Source organism: Trichosurus vulpecula, chromosome 2, assembly GCF_011100635.1.
Source record: "Trichosurus vulpecula isolate mTriVul1 chromosome 2, mTriVul1.pri, whole genome shotgun sequence".
In the NCBI taxonomy this organism is placed as follows: domain Eukaryota; kingdom Metazoa; phylum Chordata; class Mammalia; order Diprotodontia; family Phalangeridae; genus Trichosurus; species Trichosurus vulpecula.
In genome coordinates this window covers 404,613,018-404,635,501 of record NC_050574.1, presented here as the reverse complement: position 1 = coordinate 404,635,501, position 22,484 = coordinate 404,613,018, and the positions used below count along the sequence as shown (strand labels likewise).

Sequence of the window (22,484 nt, the reverse complement as noted above, 5' to 3'; positions counted from 1 at the left end):
GTATACTACTGATGATTGTTTTTTGCCTTGCAATACAATGTAATTCAATTCAATTAAGTATACTATAATACAGTACAATACACATTTATTAAGTGCTTAGTATGTGCCAGCACTATATTAAGCACTATAGATACAAATGAGAAAAGTAAAGACAGTCTCTGGCCTCAGAGATCTTACAATCTAACAGGGGAAGATGACATACAGAGGAAGCAAAAAACATGAGGGGAGAGGTAAAATAGTTGGCAAGGGGGCATTATGATAGTGGAATGTAATAATAAGATTGATCCTGATGGAAAATGAAGAGATGGTTATGCTTCTTAGCCATCTTTATACGGAGTCTTTGGGAGGGGATTTTTGTTCTCCTCTCTACCTTTCCAATGTAAGAGGTGAACTGGGCTTCTGATGAGCTGAGGATACTGAAAGCTGAATCAAGCCCCATGATGATGACGTGATCCAAGTTTTTTGTCAAATACATAAAAATAAGCCAAACTTTTTATTTATGAATGTGTAAATCTGCACATTCTTTATAATCCTAAGAAGGTAAAATGATACTACATTAGATGTTTTAAAACTGCTCAGCTTAAATTTATTCTGCATGCTAAAATGCAATGTTTAGAACTAATTACTTATAAGTGGTTGCCATAATCTGATTATATTTCTCTAATAACAAATTGAAAAGTGTTGTTTTTAAGGAAGGGTAATTAGTATTGGTTACATCTTCTTACTGACAGAAATGGTTGGCTGCTGCTTGTTGCCAGTTACATGTCTCAAAAATTAGCCTGTAACCCACAGGGACCTAACATGTTAAGTCACTCAGCCATATCTTAAAAACATTTCTCTCACATCACAAGCACAAAAAGGCAATGGTCTAGAATATAAAATTGGTGGTTAATCTATTCAAACTTGTGTATAACTATTTAGAAAAGCTAAATAATCAATATTCAATGAGAAAAAGATACAAATAACAACAGCCTCTTTCAGTCAGTAACTTCTTTAAGATAAACTTCTGAAACCATGTGAAATAATTAAGAAACATTTTCAAACAGTGGAAAGGATGTTGGCTTTGGAGTCAAAGGATGTGACCTTGGTCAAGTTAATTATTATCTCTGATGTCTTTTTCCTAATATATAAAGTGATTGGGCTAGACTAGGTAAGTTTCAGGATTCTTCCAGCTTTATATTTATGCTCCTAACATCTAGAACCCCCAAATACATGATATAGACTGTCTCTCTCTTCCCACTCTGCCTCCTGGATATTTTACGGGAATAGATGCAAACAAGACTTGAAGGATGAGAAGGCACGGACGAACTGCAAAGTATATCCTTGAAAGCAGATGTCCCACATCAGTGAGATCAGGGATCCATTGACTTATTGTATTTCTGAAATGATAAAATTGACATGAGTAAAGATACTGAAGTGGTATAACATTTTATTCATATTCTGTCATATCATATCTATAATATTTGAATACCATAATTCTATGAACACATAATAGACATTAAATATATGTGTGTGTATATATATATATATATATATATATATATATATATATATGTATTGCTCGACTAATAACATGGCTCAGATTTTGATTCATAAATAGGTTTATACTTCCATTTTAAATACATGCAGGTAGAAACAATAAAACCTCTGAAATCACATATAACAGCAGACATCCATTTATTATTACTGGAAATTGTGGAAGAAATGGAATCTTTCTTCTCACAAAGGTCAAAATTCTGATGCATGAATTTATTTAATTCCAGTTTCACTCTACTTGGCTCATGAAATTAAGAAAAATTAATAATTAACAGATCAGTACAATTTATTTTGATAACTTACAAATATCCTGATGCTTAAATATTTTAAGGAATTCTGATTTCATTGGTGTGATATTCTCCAAACCAGAACTGCTAATAATGATAATAACAATTAAGATATAGTGCTTACTATGTCCCATTCATGGTGCTAAATATTTTATAATTATCTCAGTTAATACTCGCAATAAATCATGCTATTATTTTCCATATTTTACAGATGAAGTAAGAAAGGCAAAAATAGGTTAAGTCACATGCCCAGGATCACAGCTAATAAGTGTCCTAGGCTGTATCTGAAGAAAGATCTTCTTGACTCCAGGCTCAGTGCTCTATCCATCGCATCATGATGACCTAGTAAATAGTCTCCAAATGTTTTTCGTGGGTCAAAAATTCTCTGATGAAACAACCTGGTATTCTCTGTGTTTGTCCTTAAACAGTAGGAATGATTGGTGTCCCTCTAAATATCTTTCTAAATTGTGAGCACCTATTGGAGATTGTGTTCTCTCGCAATAGCTTTCAAAAACCTAAAGTCACCTCCATGCAATGAGGAGCCAAAGAATATCACCTAGTAGAGAAATATGACTTTAGGCACCTTTAAAAATAGTTTTGTGAATGAGTTTCTAAGTGTTAGGAAAACCATTAGTAACCTGTATTATCTAGAAGAATAAGGAGAAGGGAATGTGAGGGGTCTTGGATCCATGCAATTTGTTTGAAGTAACTAGAAATTCACTGTTCAATCTAGGGAAGAGGAGAAAAGGGACAAGAGGGAACAAATTACCAAGAATCATTTTTAAACTCCTGAATTAGAAGAGACTTCAGAAATCATCTAGTTGACTAAATGGATAAAAGGAACCACGTCAGCAACATCCCTGAAAAATGGTAAATCCAGTCATATGTCATCTCTAATGGTGGGAAATAGATTTTCTCCCAAGACAGTCCATTTCAGTTTTGGACAATTCTAAATTTTACTAAGGTCTTCCTTACATGATGTTGGAATCTATTGATGCAATTTCTGATCATTGTTATTGGTTCTTCTCTTTAAAGAAAAACAGAACAAGTCAAATTTCCCCATTCCCCCACTCCTACCCCAATAATGCAGTGCTTCAATTGCCTAAAAATAGTATCAATCTCCACTCCTCAGTCCCTCAATCAGTTTTTCTCTTCTTCAGGGTAAACACCCCCAGGCTCTTTCAACTCAACAAGCTGTTTGTTATGAGAGAATAACAGGATGAGGGCGATAATAGGATGCTTAGTTCTGGATTGCAGCAATTGTAGGGACATTGCTGATTGTACACAGGGCATGTGCTATTTGTGATATCAGTCAAAGAATGGGGCTCATTGAAGGGAATGCTCAGTTAATAAACTATGGATTAGTGTTTTCTATTGTTAATTCATAAGTTTGTTACTTTATTGGATTTCTTTGTTTTTTGTTCTATGTAGACATATATTTGATCAACCTCTGGCCCATAATTCATGTGATCTATAATGAGCAATCAAGTTTTAATTTACTATCATTTTCTATGCCAAAAGGAAGGAACTTTCTGATTGGAAAGGACCCAAATAATGTTGATTTAGATAGGAAATAATTGCTTAATAAGCAGCTGATATTCAGAATAAATGAAAAGATTGTGTGGAGTACCTACCTTCTTTCAGTGAATTCAAGTCATTAGAATGACTTGTCAATGTAGAAAAAAAAAACATCACAGAATACTGTTCAAATTGAAATATGTTTGCTGAATCCCTGATAGCAATCTTTGAAAAATGATGGAAAATATGAGCTATACTGAAGGCCTGTCAGTGGAAAGATGTATTGATTTTCCAAATGAGTAGATGGAAGGATTACGGGGGAAGAGCCAAGATGGCAGATTAGAGGAAGCTACATAGCCAAATTCTCGAAATGTACCCCCTCCAAACAACTTTAAAATAATACCCAAATCAAATATTGGGACAGCAGAGTCAACAAAAGGTTTTCAGAGTCAGACATTTTTTTCTAGACTTTGACCTTTAAGGAGATCAACAGAAGGGATCTGTAATAACAGGGTGGGAGTTAGCTCAGAGCATGGTAACGACACCAATAATGTTCCTAGAAGGCAGCTTTGACAGTGACAGTGGTAGCAGTATAAGGAGCTCTCAACCCAGAGAGAGTAAGGATACTACATTAATGATAAGAAATACACTACAAGGGATACTTTGCTGGCATTGGGAAATTGGCGCTAGGTGCTGACTCTGTTGCCCACATGTGGTTCTTGGTCATAGTTGCAGGAAGAGGAAGAGCACTAGTACTTGTGGCTATAGGAGAGCACAAGACCTAGTCATAATAACAGGACCAAGAGGTACACTAACATTTGAGGCTGCAGAGGAGTAAGATAAAGACCAGAGTGTAGACCAGGAGAGCAGTGACCAGATCTCTCCCTAGATCACAAAAACTACAAAAAATAGCTGCACAAACATGCCTGAACCTTGGGACAATGCATCCCTTATCCCTAGTTAGTATAGCCCAACTTCAGCATAACATTCAAAGTAAAGAAATAGGGTAGAAAAAAGAGCAAACAACAAAAGAACCTGACCATACAAAGCTACTATGGTAGCAAAGAATACTAAGACATAAACTTAGAAGAAGACAACAGTGTTAAAAAACCTACAAGAAAAGCCTCAAAGAAAATGCCAATTATATACAAGCCCAATGAGAATTCCTTGAAAAGTTAGAGAAAGCTAAGAGTGGTTGAGAAAATAAAAGCAGAAAATAAATGAGAGTGATGCAAAAAAAAAATTATGAAAAGACAATTAACAGCTTCATAAAAGACACAATTTTTTTTAAAATCTTAAAAAAAAATGGCCAAATGGTGAAATAAGGCACACAAAGTACCTAAAAAAAAAAAAAAAACCTCAAAAAGCAGAATTACCTCAGTGGAAAAAGAAGTACAGAAGCTCATTGAAAATAAAATAATTCCTTAAAATTAGATTTGGGCAAATGGAAGCTAATAACTCCATGAGAAATCAAGAACAAATAAAATAATAAGGTAAAGTCAAAAGAATGAAAAAAGGAAGAAAATGTGAACTAGCTCATTGGAAAAACAACTGATCTAGAAAAAAGAAGAAACAGACACACACACACACACACACACTTACATACATATATATATATATATACATATATGTGTAATTTTATTTTTTCCAAATATATGTAAAGATAATTTTCAGTATTCATTTTTATAAGATTTCGATTTTCAATTTTTTTCTCCCTTCTTCCTTTTCATCCTTCCTCCCCAAGATGGCAGGCAATCTGATATAGGTTATACATATGCAATCATGTAAACAGATTTCCACATTAGTCATGCCGTGAAACAAGAAACAGAACAAAAGGGAAAAGCCACAAAACCCTCCCCCCAAAAAAGTGAAAATAATACACTTTGATCTGCATTTAGACTCCACAGCTCTTTCAAGGAGATATAATTTAAGAATGATTGGAAAACCTGAAAACTATAATTTTTAAAAGGACCCTAGACATTATATTTCAAAACTCCAAAGAAAAACTGCCCCAATGTATCATATCCAGAGAGCAAAATAGAAACTGAAACAATCCACTGATCACCACCTGAAAGAAATCGCACAATGAAAACTCCCTGGAATAGTGCAGACAAATTCCAGAGCTCTCTGGTCAAGAAGAAAATAGTTCAACAGCCAGAAGAAGTCATTAAAATATCATGAAGCCACAGTCAGGATCACACAAGATTTAGCAACTTCTTCATTAGAGCAGAGGAGAGGAGAGCTTTGAATATGATATTCTGGAAGGCAAAAGAGCTAGGATTACAACCAAAAGTCACCTAACCATCCTTCGTGTGTCATCCAGTATTAATGAAACAGAGGACTTTCAAGCATTCCTGATGAAAAGACCAGAGGTGAAAACAAAATTTGACATTCAAACGCAAGAAATAAGAGAAGTATAAAAAAGTTAGAAATGACAGAAAATCATAGGGGACTCAGTAAAGTTAAACTTTTAGGAATGTTTACATTCCTACATGGGAAGATGATACATGGAATTCCTAAGCACATTTTTTTTTAATTTTTAGGGCAGTTAGATGGAGTCTACATACATAAGGAATAGGTGTAAATTAATTGTGTTGGGATGATCATTAAAAAAATGAAGGGGTAGGACAGCTAGATGGCTCAGTGAGTACAGCACTGGCCCTGGAGTCAGGAGGACCTGAGGTCAAATTGGGCAGATACTCACTAGTGGTGTGACCTTGGGCAAGTCACTTAAGCCTAGCTGCCTTGCCTTCCCCCCTGCCCTTCAAAAAAATGAAGGGGTGAGAAAGAATGCACAGGGATAAGGAGAAGTAGAATGGAGAAAATTTTCTCACATAAAAGAGGTGTTTAAGAAAGAACTTTTGTAGCATTAGGGAAGATGGAGTGAGAGTGTTTGGCAATGCTTGAATCTCACTCTCAGCAGAATTGGTTCAAAGAGGGAAGAACATACATATGTGTGCATGTGCATCTTCGTGTCTATATGAATATGTGTGTATACACTCAGTTGGGCATAGAAATATATACGTATGTATTTACATGTATATATATATACATACATTCTATATATTCTTTTTATAAATATATGTACATGATTACACATGTCTACTATATATCCAAAAGCATATAAACATATGTATATGCAGATATACATATACACCCATGTGTATATATATATATATGTTATATACTTTTGTATATATTATAGAATTGCAAATGATAATTGTACCTGAAAGAATACATATTTATTATGTATAGTTTACTTTCCTTTTAAAATATATTTTTTTGACTGTACAGTTGCTTTATTACAGCTTTCAGGGGTGAGTGACAGGAGGGCCACAGCTTCCTCTGAGGCCCAATTTTAGAGGTTCTCCATTGGCTTGTGGGGCCAATAAGGATACTTCTTCTTGTCCAGTGTGGTTTGAGGAAAGGCTTGGTTCAAATCCTCAATGGTCATCAGTTCAAAAGGAATTATATTCTTGATCTTTTCCATCTCTTTCTCAAGTTCTGCAATCCTAGCATTTGAAGCTTTCACAAAATCAGCATCAAGTTTTGCATCTTCCTGTTCTTCAGTATCCCCTAGGGCACTGAATTTATCTTCTGGCACAGGAAACTTCAGCTCATTGAACTTTTTCTTAAACTCGTCCACAAGGCCAGGCTTGGCCACGTTTTCCTTGTAGTAAGCCCACTTGATCGCTTGTGGCTTCTCAGGCAGGGTAGCCAATCTGGTCATAAGATATTCATTATGGGATTTCAAGGCATTAGTAATGGCTTTGTGGTTTTTAGGTATGATCTCCCCAAATGCTGCCCAGTCAATGGCTTTCATAGCAAGCTTTCGTCCAGCCATCTTGGAACTTCACCGACCCCAGAGGTGCACAGGTCTGGGCAGAGAGCAACCAGAAAAACCTTAAAATATTTAATAAAAGAAATAAATAATTTTCAAAGTATCCCTCCCCCCTCCTCAAATGGGATGGATATTTAAGTTTATCCTGGAGAACTTACACTCATTTGCTGGCAAAATCTTAGTGCATACAGTTAAAGGGATTTTATGTGAACATTCAGAAGAGTAAGCAACAATCTCGAGATCAGAATTTTGCCATTTCCCTGATTGTCTCTGTGTCATTGCAACTGAAATTTTGTGAATTTATTCATTTTCCATGTCTTATGCTCTGTGCCTCATCACTACTTTTGGGAATTTCCTGTATTTCTTTATATCTTACTTATTTGCACTCTCTGTTCTTAGAAGGGGTTTGATGTTCATTCTGTAAATATGTTTTCTCTCAAGGAGTGGATTATACTACAGAATGGGGAGGGGAGAGAATGAAAGGGAATTAATTCATGAGACTAATAATCTTATATTTAACCTTAAACCTGTGGCATCAAAATCAGATAGAAACAGAGGCAACTCTACAATACATAAAGATCATTGTGGGCTGTATATTGACTTAGAAAACTTCATATTAATGTTATTTCCGTTTTATTGTATTTATCTTTTTAAATTAGTTAGGGCCATAGTTGGGAGTGTTGTGATACAGTATGTTGGACACCTCTGTCCATGGTCCTCTTTGAGAACAAAGGACAAACCACAACCTGTGAGCAATCCTAATTGCCTGAATGGGGACCCATCTGGCCAGTTCCAGTTGGTCGTTTCAACTTGTCCTCACCTCTGCTCTCCTATTTTCTCCTCTCCTCTCCTCCTATCTCCTCTTGTCTTGGTGTTTTGCCCAAAGGAAAGTAAATTTTGATGGCCAAAAGCTATCTAATTAACCTGGGGTTTACTGGCTAGATTTTGTTCTCAAAGACCGAGTTTTAAACCCAATTTATTTTGGATCTCATGGATGAGATGCTAGGTCTCTGCCCAAGCACCACTTGATGGTTATTTTTGGTCCCTTTTGGTTCAGAATGAGTGTGAATAATAACTACTTCTCTTCTGGCCAGCAACCCTGAGGGTCTTCCCCTCTCAATTTTTTTTTTTAATTAAAGGGGCTATCCCTTGACTTCATAAAGAGAACTATTCACTGAATGAGTGTTGCCTTACTCAAACTGAGAACTGGAAAAGACTTTAGCTTAAAAGGGCCAAGGTATCCTGCTGCATCCTAAGCCATCTCCAGTTGTCCTGATTGATAACTGGCCACTGGACTCTGAAGGGGAAAGTGAGGCTGGTGACTTTGCACAGCCCTTGCTCAATCAAATCAAAGTCAATTGCAAGTCCCTAATGTCATGGTCCTCTTCGAGAATGAAGGACAAACCACAATGACACAACCACATAACCTGAGAAAATAGACCAATGGGCTATATTTAGACAAAGAACTTTACTGATGAGTATATTAATAGGCATATTTCATTGCAAACTTCTTTAGAGGATCACAGAATTAAGACCTTTCAGTGGACCTCAGAAATCATCAGGAAAATATTCACCTGACTAAGAATCAGACAAAGAAATCATTATCTGGTCTTTTATTTAAGGACTCTAGTGAAGGAAAACCCACCACTTTCTAGGACAGCCCATTGCACTTCTATACAACTGTAATAGTATTTTTTTCTCCTGACATTGATATTACTTCTATCTCCCTGAAACTTCTAGGAATCACTCTCAAATCTTCTATGGACAGTGTAATAATATTTTTTTAACATGATGACACTTTTAATACTGGAAAAATATATTACAATTACACCTCCCTTACCTCACTTTTTTCTTCTTCAGAATAAACAGAAAAAGTTTTGCTATAAGTTATATTCTTTACTCATCTTGCCTTTCTGAAAACCTTCTTTATAGCATTAGGGAAGATGGGGTGAGTGTTTGGCAATGCTTGAATCTCACTCTGATCAGAATTGGTTCAAAGAGGGAAGAACATACATACGTGCACATGTGCATCTTCGCGTCTATATGAATATGTGCGTATACACTCAGTTGGGCATAGAAATATATACATATGCATTTGCATGCATATATATACATATATTGTCTTTTTATAAATATACGTACATGCTTACACATGTACGTCTTTGCATTTTAAATACTTAGAAACTGTTGAATTTCTATAATTTCTGTTAACAATTTGAGATAGGTTTGTAATACCTTCCAGACATTTTTGCTAAAATTGCTGCCTCATATTAGATTAGACAACTTTGTTTAATTCAAAAACTCTTTCAAAAAGTTGTTTTTGTAACTTGAAGAAAGAAACGCCAGGATAGCTTGAGGTTGACAATAAGAATATTATTCCACTAACATTCTAGTTTCTAAGGAAGAGGAGACTCAAAAGACAGAAGTGGCTTCTTCAGGAGAAAGAGTTGACTTGAGACCTGGGTAAGTGGGAAGAAGGGACTTGAGATCCCAGAGTGAAAGTGATCAGATGCTGGGAGATAAGCCATGAGAACCTATCAGAAAATCTGATATTGTGCTCTGATAGTGTGAAAGCAGGAGCAGCAGTTACCTGTACTTAGTGAGCTTGGACAGAGCCATCTATTTTCTGTCTAATCTGTTTTTCTCTCTTCTAGTTAGGTATTCTTGCATGCTTGTTCTATTATATATTTCTTTTAATTTAGATTTCATGCTGTTAATTATAAAACTAATTTAGTTTGGAAAAAAGTGCTATGCTAAGCTTTCATTTTACTTAAAGCTTACAAATAAAGAAGAACATTTTGTTTGTTTTGTTATAGGGAGAGAAATATTTTGACCTGAGAGAGAAGCTCAGAAGGCTTGGGGATAGACATCAGCAAAAACTAAGAGAGAGGTAACCAGGCTTTACAAGTCCAGGACATGAATTCTGAATTTAGATACTTCTAGAAACAAATCATATGCCAGTGAGAATAAATGGAGGCAAGGGAGCTATATATGGTTAATCTCTTTTCATTTTTAAACCAATAGCTGTCATTCTTAATGGGCCACCTATGAGAGGGCACATATCTAGCTTTTAGGAAGAAAAAGCTGAAAGAAAGCCATAACTTCACCAGTTAGAGAATTTTGTTCCATCCATTCAAATATGACATGCAATTGCTACGTTTATTTTTATCTATATACTGATTATATATACTGATGGGGTCAAACAAAGACAAAATTGTTTAGGATATTTGTATAACAAAACTGTATTTCTTTTAATATTATGCAAAATTTAGAGTTTTCCCTGATTACATTTTATTTTCCTTGAAGTAGGCCTAATTAATAAGATTTTGACATTGCTCATAAAATTTCCATTTCAAGGCTAAAAAAAAAAGATGTATCTATAATTCTCAAGTAAATTATATGGGGAGACAATAGAATCACAAGTGATTTAAAGATATTTACTGTTTAGGTTCTGGCTTCAGGAATATAATGGGTACACTTCACATCAGAACTAACCTTAAGTATCTGATTCTGAAATATCTGTCCTGATTATCTAAGGGTTGGAATGATAGTGACATCTTTATAAAAGTAAATCATCAACATTGCTTGGATAATTTCTGCTGTGGGACCCTCCTGAACCATCTCCTACATTAAATGAAAGTGTCCTTTTGGAATTTGTCAGGGTTAAAGCCATCAGCAAGCACAACCCAAATGATTTGCACTACATGCCAGCTTCAGGAGAGATGTCATGAGCAGCATGTGCCCCCTTCCTTTTTTTTTTTTTGACCTCGCAAAACCCTGTAACTCTTTCAACTGACAGATGCTGTTGGAGATTCACTATAAATACCAGTGAAAATTTTCATTCTTTTTCATTGATGTTTACTTCATCAAGACATCCAAAGAGGGACTGGTTGAGTAAAAGTTGGGACTTGCTTGAGCTCTCCCCCAAACCTCTCCAAATAAATAAGAAATTACTCTAAACAAATTCTGGAGCAGCAGAAACAACAAAATGATGAAATGAAACAAATTTCTGGCCCAAGAAAACTTGGAAAGTCAACAGGAAAGGTCTGTTGCACTGGGTTGGCAGAGGAGTGCAGATCAACACTGGCAGAGCCAGCATAGAGTTGCCACCTCCCCCCCAGCAAACCTGGAACAGGCCCAGGCCCCAGGGAACTGAATCACTGGCAGTTGTGGCAGTTTCCAGACTTCTCAACCAAAGATGACTTAGTAAGAAAGGTCTGTCAGACATTGGTGAGAGAAGAATGCAGTCTGGCCCCACCCTCAGGACTGCAGTGGCAGTGAACACAACAGCAGTGGATGCTTTTGGAGCTCTTGGCCCACTGATGGAAGGGGGGATCAAGCAGCTGATCAGAGGGGGGATTGCAGGGATTTCTTTTCTGGTTCTGAGGCAGGATGCTCTTGCTTTGCCCATGCTTGGATCTGGTTTGTAGTCTGAGGTGGCTCTTCTGGGGTAAGGAGGAGTGCTGGCTTGGCTGAGCTTGTGGCAGCTGTGGAGAGTAAATCCCCCTCACACTTCTGAGGCAGAAAAGAGTGCTTATGGTCACTCACAGATCAGAACACAGGCCAGGAAATGAATAAACACCTCTCCTTTGTTCATACCACCTTGGAAGAACTGAAAATTTATAGGTCCCTAGAAATATCTCTGAAAACAGCTGCACAAAACCCCTGAAGCTTGGGACAGTATACTTTTCACACTGAAAGCAGATTCCTACCTTAATAAAAAGCTAAAATGTTAAGTAATTGACTCAGAAAATGAGCAAGCAGCAAGGAAAAAAAGAGTATAGAATCTTACTTTGGTGACAAGGAAGATCAAAACATAAAACCAGAAGAAGACAACAAAGTCAATGCTCCTACATCCAAAGCCTCCAAGAAAAAAAATTAATTGGTCACTGGCCATGGAAGAGCTAAAAAAGGATTTTGAAAATCAGGTAAGATAAGTAAAGGAAAAATTGGGAGGAGAAATGAGAGTGATGCAAGAAAACCATGAAAAACAAGCCAATGATTTGCTAAAGGAGATCCAAAATATATTGAAGAAAATAATACCTTAAAAATGACTAACTCAAATGGCAAAAGAGCTCCCAAAAGCCAAGGAGGAGAAGAATGTCTTGAAAAGAATTAGACAAATGAAAAAAAGGTCCAAAAGCTCAGTGAAGAAAATGATTTCTTAAAAAAAATAGAATGGAACAAAGGGAAGCTAATGACTTTATGAGGAATCAAGAAATTATAAAAGAGAACCAAAACAATGAAAAAAATAGAAGACAATGCAAAATATCTCATTGGAAAAGCAACTGCCCTGGAAAATAGATCCGGGAGAGATCATTTAAAAATTAGACTATCTGAAAGCCATCATCCAAAAAATATCCTAGACATCATCTTTCAAGAAATTATCAAGGAAAACTGCCCTGTTCTAGAACTTGAGGGTAAAATAGAAATTGAAAGAATCTACTCATCATTTCCTGAAAGAGATCCCAAAAGGATAGGAATATTATAGTCAAATTCCAGAGTTCCCAGTTCAAGGAGAAAATATTCAACAGCTAGGAAGAAACAATTCAAGTATTGTGGAAACACAATCAGTATAACAGAAGATTTAGCAACCTCTACATTAAGGAACTGGAGGCCTTGGGATATGATATTCTGGAGGTCAAAGGAGGTAGGGTTACAACCAAGAATCACCTATCCAGCAAAACTGAATATAATTCTTGATAGAAAAAAAATGGATATTCAATGAAACAGAGGACTTTCAAGCATTCTTAATGCAAAGACCAGAGCTGAATAGAAAATTTAACTTTCAAATACAAGAATCAAAAGAAGCATGAAAAGGTAAACAGGAAAGAGAAAACATAAGAGACTTTTTAAAGTTGAACTGTTTACATCTCTACATGGAAATATTATATTTGTAACTCATGAGACCTTTCTTTGTATGAGGGTAATTGGAGGGAATATATCTATATCGATATTGATCTTGGTATAGATAAATGGAAAGATAGACAGATAGATGGAAGGCACAGGGTGAGTTGAATATGAAGGGATGATATCTAAAAAATAAAATTAAGGAGTGACCAAGGAATGTCCTGAGAGAAGGAGAAAAGGAGAAGTAGAATGGTGTAAAATATCTCATATAAAAGTCATAAGAAAAACTTTTACAGTGGAGGGGAAGAGGGGAGAGGTAAGAGGGAATGAGTGAACCTTACTCTCATCAGATTTGGCTTAAGGAGGAAACAACATACACATTCAATTAGGTATGAAAATCTCTTTTACCTTATAAGAAAGTAGGAGGGGAAGGGATAAGAAAGGGGAGATAGAAGGGAGGGCAGATTGGGGGAAGGGGAAATCAGAATGCATGTGGTGGGGGGAGGAAAGAAATGGGGAGAAAATTTGGAACTCAAAATCTTTTGGAAGTGAATGTTGAAAACTAAAAATAAATTAATTAATAAAAATAATACAAGAAGTAACTAAGACAAAAATATCCTTCTCTAACCTCAAAAGGATTATGAAGAGCCAAAAATATGTCATCCTTCAAATTTTCTCTGTATGTTATAGTGAATGATGCATTTGGTCATTAAGGAGATTCTTGGAAAAGTGAACCAGACACTGAATAGAAGGCTAATTTTCTCATCTCAGGCAATGCAAATCTAGGGTTGTTACTGCTTTGTGCAATATGGACCCATTTAGAAAAAAAAACTTTCAGGCAAACACCACCTTTACTAAGAATGACAAGATATTTACTATTTCAGAAATTCCACATCTACTTTTAATTAGTATTTAACAAGCAATAATGAATAATGGAAATTACTTGAATAAACTTATGTCTCTGTTAATGAATATTATCCATTCTTGAAATGTTTGCTTGCTTGAAACTTCGTTAACAAAGCTAGAAAGAATAGGAAGCATTTTATTTCCAGGTAAGTGTGATGTGTGTGTGTGTGTGTGTGTGTGTGTGTGTGTGTGTGAGTATGTGTATGATTCAACGTAGGAGTGTGTGATATGAATATTTAAACATTAAATGCAATAATACTAAGTGTGTTGGAGGTGGAAAAAAATAGCAGAAAAAAATGAGGTAGATTTGGTATCAAATGACCTAGATTTAAATTCTGGCTTTGCTACTTACAACTCAAATGAGCTTATTTACCCTGCAGATCTCAGTTTCCTCATATACAAAAAGAATCAGTTATAGTAGATTATCTCAAAAGCATTTTTGAGAATGAATCTATGATTCTAAGGATAATGCTCTTCTGATAAAACATGTCTGCTGCTTATTGCTGGAAGTTGTTCTTTAATTTTCTAAGAAGATCAATGGTCTTGGGATTGGTCTTGACTTCCATGTGAGTTGGATTTAAATGAGAAGAGTTGCACAAAGTAACTAGTGTCATTCTTCCAGAGTCATCAAAATCCATTCACAAAACATGTCAGTATAACCGGTGACAGCCCAGGATGCACTAGATGACCTTGGGTTCTCCAGCATCTGGCCAAGCTATATGTGCTCCATAGAACTTACTCCAGCTGTCTTCATAGCCTTTGGAACATTTTTTTTTCTTTTCTGCCTAGTGTGTTGTGAGAAGTTTTCACATGCTTGGAGTAGGCATTACCCTAACTTGCCAATGGTTTTAAGTACTCTCAGCTACCTTCAAATTGATTTAGCCCATCTGCCAAGATGATTTTACCAGGCTGCAGCTGCTGTGCATGCTAAAACTACTGAGAGCTATGGGTGAGAGTTGGGTGACAAGTGGACAACAAAGATGGATGAGCAGCCCTAAAAAAGGTGTGGCAAGCCTACTTACCAGAAGTTTTAGTCCTCTCTGAACATTTCATGCAAACAAGCTAATGTTTGGCCCTATCACTTGGGTAGAGCTTTAAAGAAAATGAGAGATGCTAACAGGGAAGAGATACAATCTCAATGCAGAAGACCACCTTGGCTAAGGTATAGTGTTGAGATATGGAATGTCATGTGTAAGAAACAGTAAGTAAACTAGTTCAGATACAGTTGAGTTGACTTCTACTGGGTAGGACAAATAGATGTGCAGTGAAGGATTTGGGCCAAAAGTGCCCTTAAGCTCTGTCTTCTTCCAAATGGTTCAGTAACTTTTTATTATTTGTGTTTAATCAGAATTTATATAGAGATTTATATGATGTATATGTAAAATTTTGTAAACTATAAAAACATACCAATTCTAGCTATTTTTCTTAATTCTAAGAATGTTCATTTATTGAAAGACCTCTGTAGTAAGTTTTGATGAATAGAGGGCATAGATAACTTCAAACTATTTTTCTGTATTTTAGACCTCACATTTCATTTAACACCTATCTCAAATAATATGTCTTTTGAAGATAACTTGAGAAACCACGGTGAGGGATTACACTATTAAAGATGAAAATACAATCCATTAAACCACTAGGGGAAAAATGATCTTAACTCATATATCTTTCAAATAATAAATATTTATTTGTTTCCATATAGACCAAAATGTGTTTTTTTTTTTTTCGCAAAAGAAATTGCTATCATAATACAGACATTGGCCATATAGGGACACATCTTAAATGTGAATATAAGATTAACAATTTTATGGCAAATGGCAAATGGCAAACACCAAATACAGTTAGTCAAGTTATACATTACATTAGAGATAAGTTTCTTAGTGTATGAGAGAAATATGCAGGCTGAAAACAACTCCTTACACATTTTGTGGATGGACCCATTAATCTTAGTTTCTTTACTCAAGTTAATGGCACAAGTGATGGCATGGTGATCATTGAGTTTCAACTAATTTTGTGTCAGCCATATTTTGAGGAAGGCAGATTCAAGACTACCAAATCAACCCTAGTTTAGCTTACTTGGTTGAGATGGGTGCTTGAAAACGTTTGATATGTAGCATATAGTAGAAGTGGGGAACAATAAAATATATTCTTGAAATGCAGTGTGATCTTATAAAAATTTACAACAAATCATGATCATAAATTGATTCACTTCATCTGTAGGAATAAGTCATTGTAAAGCTCAAAATAAATTCACATTCCATAATAATGGCAACAAATTGACAGATTAAGAGTTGTCATGGAAATCGAGTCTAATTGTCTGCTTTAGTTGATGAGATCTGGAAACATTGAAATTTGCTTCTGTTTTAAATGGCAGTGTGTAGTTTTAAGAATGTGTTGCTGCCATAACTATGAATTTCACATGAAATTAACATTTCAAGAACACCAACATATGAAAAATGAAGTGCCTGACCTACTATAGGGATTGGTAATATTTTGTTGACTACATTATTCACTTTGGACCCAATCAATGGAAAATACCACCTGCATTTAACAAGGGATTTGCAAAGAAGATGCTGGCAATATTCAGCCACTTTTAAAATGTATTCATTTGATAATTAAAATGATAATCTTTGAAGATTAGAGGTAGAGAGGATTTGATTAAATTGTCTTATTGTGTTGTTAAAAATAAAATTTCATTAAACTATGATTCTATCATACCTCCAGACTAGCTTGTCATTATAATATGTTCATAGAAGATGGTATTTTCCAGATGATTTTTATTAAATGAACTGCTCCTATTAGCTATTAACAGATTTTTCTACCTTTTGTGTGTTTTTCTTCCAATTTTCAGTTTAATTTTTAAATAATGTGATTTAAAAGATGGTAGGAAATTTACTCAAGATTTTTTAAAAAAATACTTTACAAATAAAAATTTCTGTGACATTCCTATACTATATTCCTCCTGTAACTCCATTCCCTATATTCACAAGCAAAAACAAGTTAAACAGGGAAAAAATAATGATGATTAAGTATTAATGCCTTTTCTCAGTGATTTTCTAAAGCATAGAATAATGATGTCGATTTCATATATTTGTGTGTTTGTAAAGATTTAGATCTATTTGGAGTTATATAAGTGTATGGAATATTTTACTAAGAATCACAGAAGTAACATTTGAGTTAAGAATAAAGTCCTTTATAGAGATGAGTGGAGGAAAAAAAATGTTTTATTGAAAAGAAACTGATAGAAAAAGACATAAATGAAATACTTAAAGAATCAAGTTATTTTTTCAGTCTACCTACTGAAGTTCACTCAGAGAAAATACATAAGGAATATTGTGATAAAAAGAAAGGATGAATTGCTCTGACATACACTTATTAGATATCATAACATGAATCTAAGATTATAAAGTGTAAGATTAAGTATTATCTAAAATTTAGTGAGACTGATATGTTGCACTGAATAGAGAATGTACAGAAATGTGCACTGCCCTATATATAGGATAATATAATTTTAGATGATAAATTCAGAGCTTAAAATGATTTAGAGGCCATTTATGACAATTCCTTTATTTTACAGATAAAGAAACTGAGCCTTAGGAAATTATGTTTTTTATCCAAGGTCATAAACTTCTTAAATACATAGAGAAAGGTAACTTTATAATGCCTGGCTTCCCACAGTTTCTAGAACCACAATATAGGTGGGGTCACCATCTTGTTGATAAGAGCAAGGGAATGAAAGAGAAGTGGGTATTTAGATGAGAGAGATAAAGTGGCTTGAATTGAGGAAATAAATATTGAAAATGCTATAAAATGAACCTCTGTAAAATAAAGCAGCTTCCTTTAATTTTTTAAAATTTCTTTTGAGAAGTAATCATCTAAATGTGTTTCAGCATTCATTTCCTGGTTTTTGTTATATTGGCTTCTGTTCAACTGGGCTGCATTTGAAAATAAAAAAAGTACTTTGATTAAAATGATCAAGGTTTAGCATAGTATTAGCTGAGATCTAAACTTGATCATTTTGAAGCATGTATGTTTTTTGTATAAATGTTTGTATAAAATACAGAAAGGTACATGTGTACAATTCACATATATAAAAATGCACACATGATACATCTGTATATACATATAGCTTTTATCCATTATTGTATTATATTTTTATATACGCATTGTTAGGTATATATGTATTATACATGCATTATTTATGAATTATATGTTTGTAAGTGTGTGTTCTGGGAGCCAGGCACTATCAAGCTAGTTTTCTCTATATAATAATTCCTTAATGTTTTGATCTATCAGTTATTTACTTGACTTGAGATCAAAACTCCTACATTTTCTATATATTTCATCTCCATAATAGCTGTCTTGCCCATCTGAGGATGACTCCATCCTGAGGCCAACATAATGAGTTATTCATTGCTGGAAAGAATCATATCAAGAGAAGCTCCCTACTATACTGCTCACTTCTCTTTTGGATAATTCTCCAATCTTCTTCACTTCCACATTAGCTGCCACATCCCCTGTTGGAGACCATCTCCTCCCATTTCTGTGTTGTCTACTCCCATTTTAATGTGAACTCTTTGAGGGTTGGGGTGTCTTGATTTTGTATCTGCAATGCTTGGCTCATAGTAAATACTTTAGAAATGCTCTATTTAGGGGGCAGAGCCAAGATGGCAGAGTAAAAGCAAGGACTTGCTTGAGCTCTCCTCTAAACCTCTCCAAATACCTATAAAAATTACTCTAAACAAACAAATTCTAGAGCTACAGACCCCACAAAATATCAAGCCCAAGACAACCTGGAAGGTTGACAGGAAAGGTTTATCACACTGGCCTGGGAGCAGAGCACAGTCTAGCATGGGCAATGCCATCACAGACAGGGCTGGAGCAGGACTCAGTGTACTGAATCACCAGCAGCTGTGATGGTTTTCAGAGATCTCAACCCATAAATACCAAGGACAACATAAAAGGTCAAGTGGGAAAACACTTTTGGACCTGGATGATAAAAGAGCATGGTGTGGTTGCAGCCCTGGGGCAGAGGAGGTGGCCGTGGTGGTGGCAGCAGCAGCAGCAGTGCTTGCTTCCAGAGATCCGGGCCCACAGATGATTGGGGGATCAAGCAGCTGATCAGAGGGGAACTGCAGGGATCTCTTTGATGGCTCTGAGGCAGGATTCCCTTGCTTTGCCCTGCTTGGATATGGGTCACAGACTTGGGTGGAGGTCCTGGGGTGAGGAGGAGCACTGATGTGGCAGAGCTTGTGGCAGCTGTGGAGAGGGAATCTTCCTCAGAGTTCCAAGGCAGAAAAGAGTGCTTGAAGTCACTCACAGACCAGAACACAGGACAGGAGAGGAGTAAACAACCCTTTTTTATCATACCACCTTAGAAGAACCAAAAATCTACAGGTGCCTAGAAGTATCTCTGAAAACAGCTATATAAAACACCTGAAGCTTGGGAAAGAGGACTCTCTACTCTGGAAGCAGAGTCCTACCTTGACAAAGAACTCAAAAGTCAAATAATTGGCTGGAGAAATTAACAAACAGTATAAAAATAAAGCTCAGACTCTAGAATCTTACCTTGGTAACAAAGGAAGATCAAAACATACAACCAGAAGAACACAAAAAAGTCAAATTTCCAACATCTAAAGTCTCCAAGAAATATACGAATTAGTCACAGGCCATGGAAGATCTGGAAAGGGGTTTTGAGAATCAAGTAAAGAGTAGAGGAAAAATTGGGAAGAAAAATGAGAGTGATGCAAGAAAATCATGAAAAATGAGTCAACAGCTTGCTAAAGGAGACCCAAAAACATAGTGAAGAAAATAGCACCTTAAGAATTACACTAACCCAAATGCAAAGGTGGTCCAAAAAGCCAATATGGAGAATAATGCCTTAAGAAGCAGAATTGACCAAAAGGAAAAAAAAGGTCCTAAAGCTGAGTGAAGAGAATAATTCCTTAAAAGTTAGAATGGAACAAATGGAGGCTAATGAGGAATCAAGAAATTATAAAACAGAACCAAAAAAATGAAAAAAAAAGTACAAGACAATGTGAAATATCTCATTGGAAAAACCAGTAACCTTGAAAATAGATCCATGAGAGAGAATTAAAAATTATTTGACTACCTGAAAGCCATGATCAAAAAAAGAGCTTGGACACCATCATTCAAGAAATTATCGAGGAAAACTTCCCTGATATTCTAGAACCTGAGGATAAAATAGAAATGGAAAGAATTCACCAATCATATCCTGAAAGAGATCCCCAAAGGAAAACTCCTAGAAATATTGTAGCCAAATTACAGAGTTCCCAGGTCAAAGGGAAAATATTGCAAGCAGCCAGAAAGAAATAGTTCAAGTATTGTGGAAACACAATCAGAATAACAAGATATAGCAGCTTCTACATTAAGGGATCAAAAGGCTTGGAATATGTTATTCTGAAGGTCAAAGGAGGTAGGATTGCAACCAAAAATCACCTACCCAGCAAAAATGAATATAATCCTTCAGGGGGAAAATGGACATTCAGTGAAACAGAGGACTTTCAAGCATTCTTGACAAAAAGACCAGAGCTGAATAGAAAATTTTACTTTCAAACACAAAAATCAAGAGAAGCATGAAAACATAAACAGGAGAGATATCATAAGGGATTATTAAAGTTGAAATGTTTATATTCCTATATAGAAAGATGATATTTGTAACTCATGAGACCTTTCTTAGTATTAGGGTTGTAGGGTATATCTATCTATCTATCTATCTATCTATCTATCTATCTATCTATCTATCTATAGACAGAGGGCACAGGGTGAGTTGAATATGAAGTGATGTTGTCTAGGAAATAAAATTAAAGGTTAAGTGAGGAATATGTTGTGAGGAGAAAGAGACAGATAGAATGAGGTAAATCATCACACATAAAAGAGGCAGGAAAAAGCTGTTCCAATAGAGGGGAAGAGCAGGGAGGTGCAAGGGAATGAGTGAACCTTACTCTCATCGGATTTGGCTTAAGGAGGAAATAACATACACACTCAATTGGATATGTTGTCCTACAGGAAAGTAGGGGGAGAGGGGGATAAGGGGGAGGGATGAGAGAAGGGAGTGAAGATTGGGGGAAGGGGTAGTCAGAAAAAGGACAAGATCTAAAGAGAAAATAGAAGAAATGGGGGCAGGATAGGATGCAGGGAAATATAGTTAGTCTTTCACAACATGGAAGGATTTTGCAGAACTACACATGTATAACCTATATTGAATTCCTTGTCTTCTCAATGAAGGTGGGTGGGGAGGGAAGAAGAGAGAGAATTTGGAACCCAAAGTTTTAAAAACAAATGTTAAAAATTGTCTTTACATGAAACTGGGGAAAAATATACAGGCAATGGGGTATAGAACTCTATCGTGTCCTAGAAGAAAGTAAGGGGAAAGGAGGTGGGGGGGGTCATAGAAGGGAGAGTAACCTTGGGGAAGGGGTAATCAGAATGCATGCCACCTCTAAGTATGGGGAGGGGAGGGATGGGGAAAAATTTTCTAACTCAAAATCTTGTGGAAATGAATGTTGAAAACCAAAAATAAATAAATTTATTTAAAAAAGAAAAAAAAAGAGAAACGTTCTATTTATCTGTCTGTGGATCTATCTATCTATCTATCTATCTGTCTATCCATCTATCCATCCATCCATTCATCCATCTATCTATCCACCTATCACTATCTCTCTCTCTCTTATCATTTGTGACTTGAATATTTATGTCTTGTCATGGAATCTGTAGAGGGAGTTGACCCAATACACAGAGCTCCTTCCTTCCAATGTGGTGACATAATATAGATTCCAGTGAAACATGTAGGCTTGTTCCTCTATTATCTTTTGCCTTGCTGCTTGAACAGCCAATCCAACCCCTCCTTTGCTCATTAAGCTATGTGATTAAATCCACATTGATATTATGTTGCAATATAGTCATGGAGTATTCAGACTTTCCTTTCCTTTCGGATAATCCAAGACTTTAATTTTTCAGAGATAAGTATTGTACAAGTAGAAAATGCATAGTATCAGAAAAAAAAATGATTAATGTAATCCAGGCATTTAAAAAAAGATAATTTGCTGGTATAAAGTGATTTTCTTTGTATTTTATTGTTTTCATATACTTTTAGATATATTCAGTTATAAGCCTTGTGCTATCAAGAGGGAATTGATGACATTAAACTTCTAAGTGTCAGTTAAGAAAATGTCAGTTCATTAGTGCATCGGATAGAGAATCAAGAAAACTTTTAAAGTATGCCTTCATATAGAAGCGTTATACTTCTTGTTGATAGTCATTATTCAAAATCCTCCTCTTTAAAATGAAGGTAAATAAATGATAAAGACTGAAATACTGAAATAATTTGTACTGAGGCAATCTCCCTGCCCTAAACAAAAGAATTGAAAGAGCAGCAGTGAATCTCTATTTCTAACCACTTCATTTTTTTTAGATCATCACAACATAATCAACTCATGCCTGTTCCCTCTGCCTATGTAGAATTCTTCTAAATGTCCCAATACATCTTCCTGTGTGAGCATGTAAACATTTTAATGTTATTAAATCTC

The 22,484-nt window shown here is 35.5% G+C and overlaps 1 protein-coding gene across 2 annotated transcripts; it reads right to left on the bottom strand.

Annotated features, from left to right (window-relative positions):
• Positions 1-6,699: 6,699 nt before the first annotated feature.
• Positions 6,700-7,200, bottom strand: LOC118835241 (ATP synthase subunit d, mitochondrial-like). Of its 2 annotated transcripts, XM_036742434.1 has the most exons (2): positions 6,965-7,198; positions 6,700-6,892 (listed from the first exon to the last, which is right to left on the bottom strand). In XM_036742434.1, the coding sequence occupies exons 1-2, from the start codon at positions 7,183-7,185 to the stop codon at positions 6,700-6,702; spliced, it is 414 nt and encodes a 137-aa protein (XP_036598329.1). In that variant the 5' UTR covers positions 7,186-7,198. The 2 variants fall into 2 exon arrangements, with proteins under 2 accessions (XP_036598329.1, XP_036598330.1); XM_036742435.1 differs by having other exon boundaries at positions 6,700-7,200.
• Between the last annotated feature and the right edge of the window lie 15,284 nt (positions 7,201-22,484).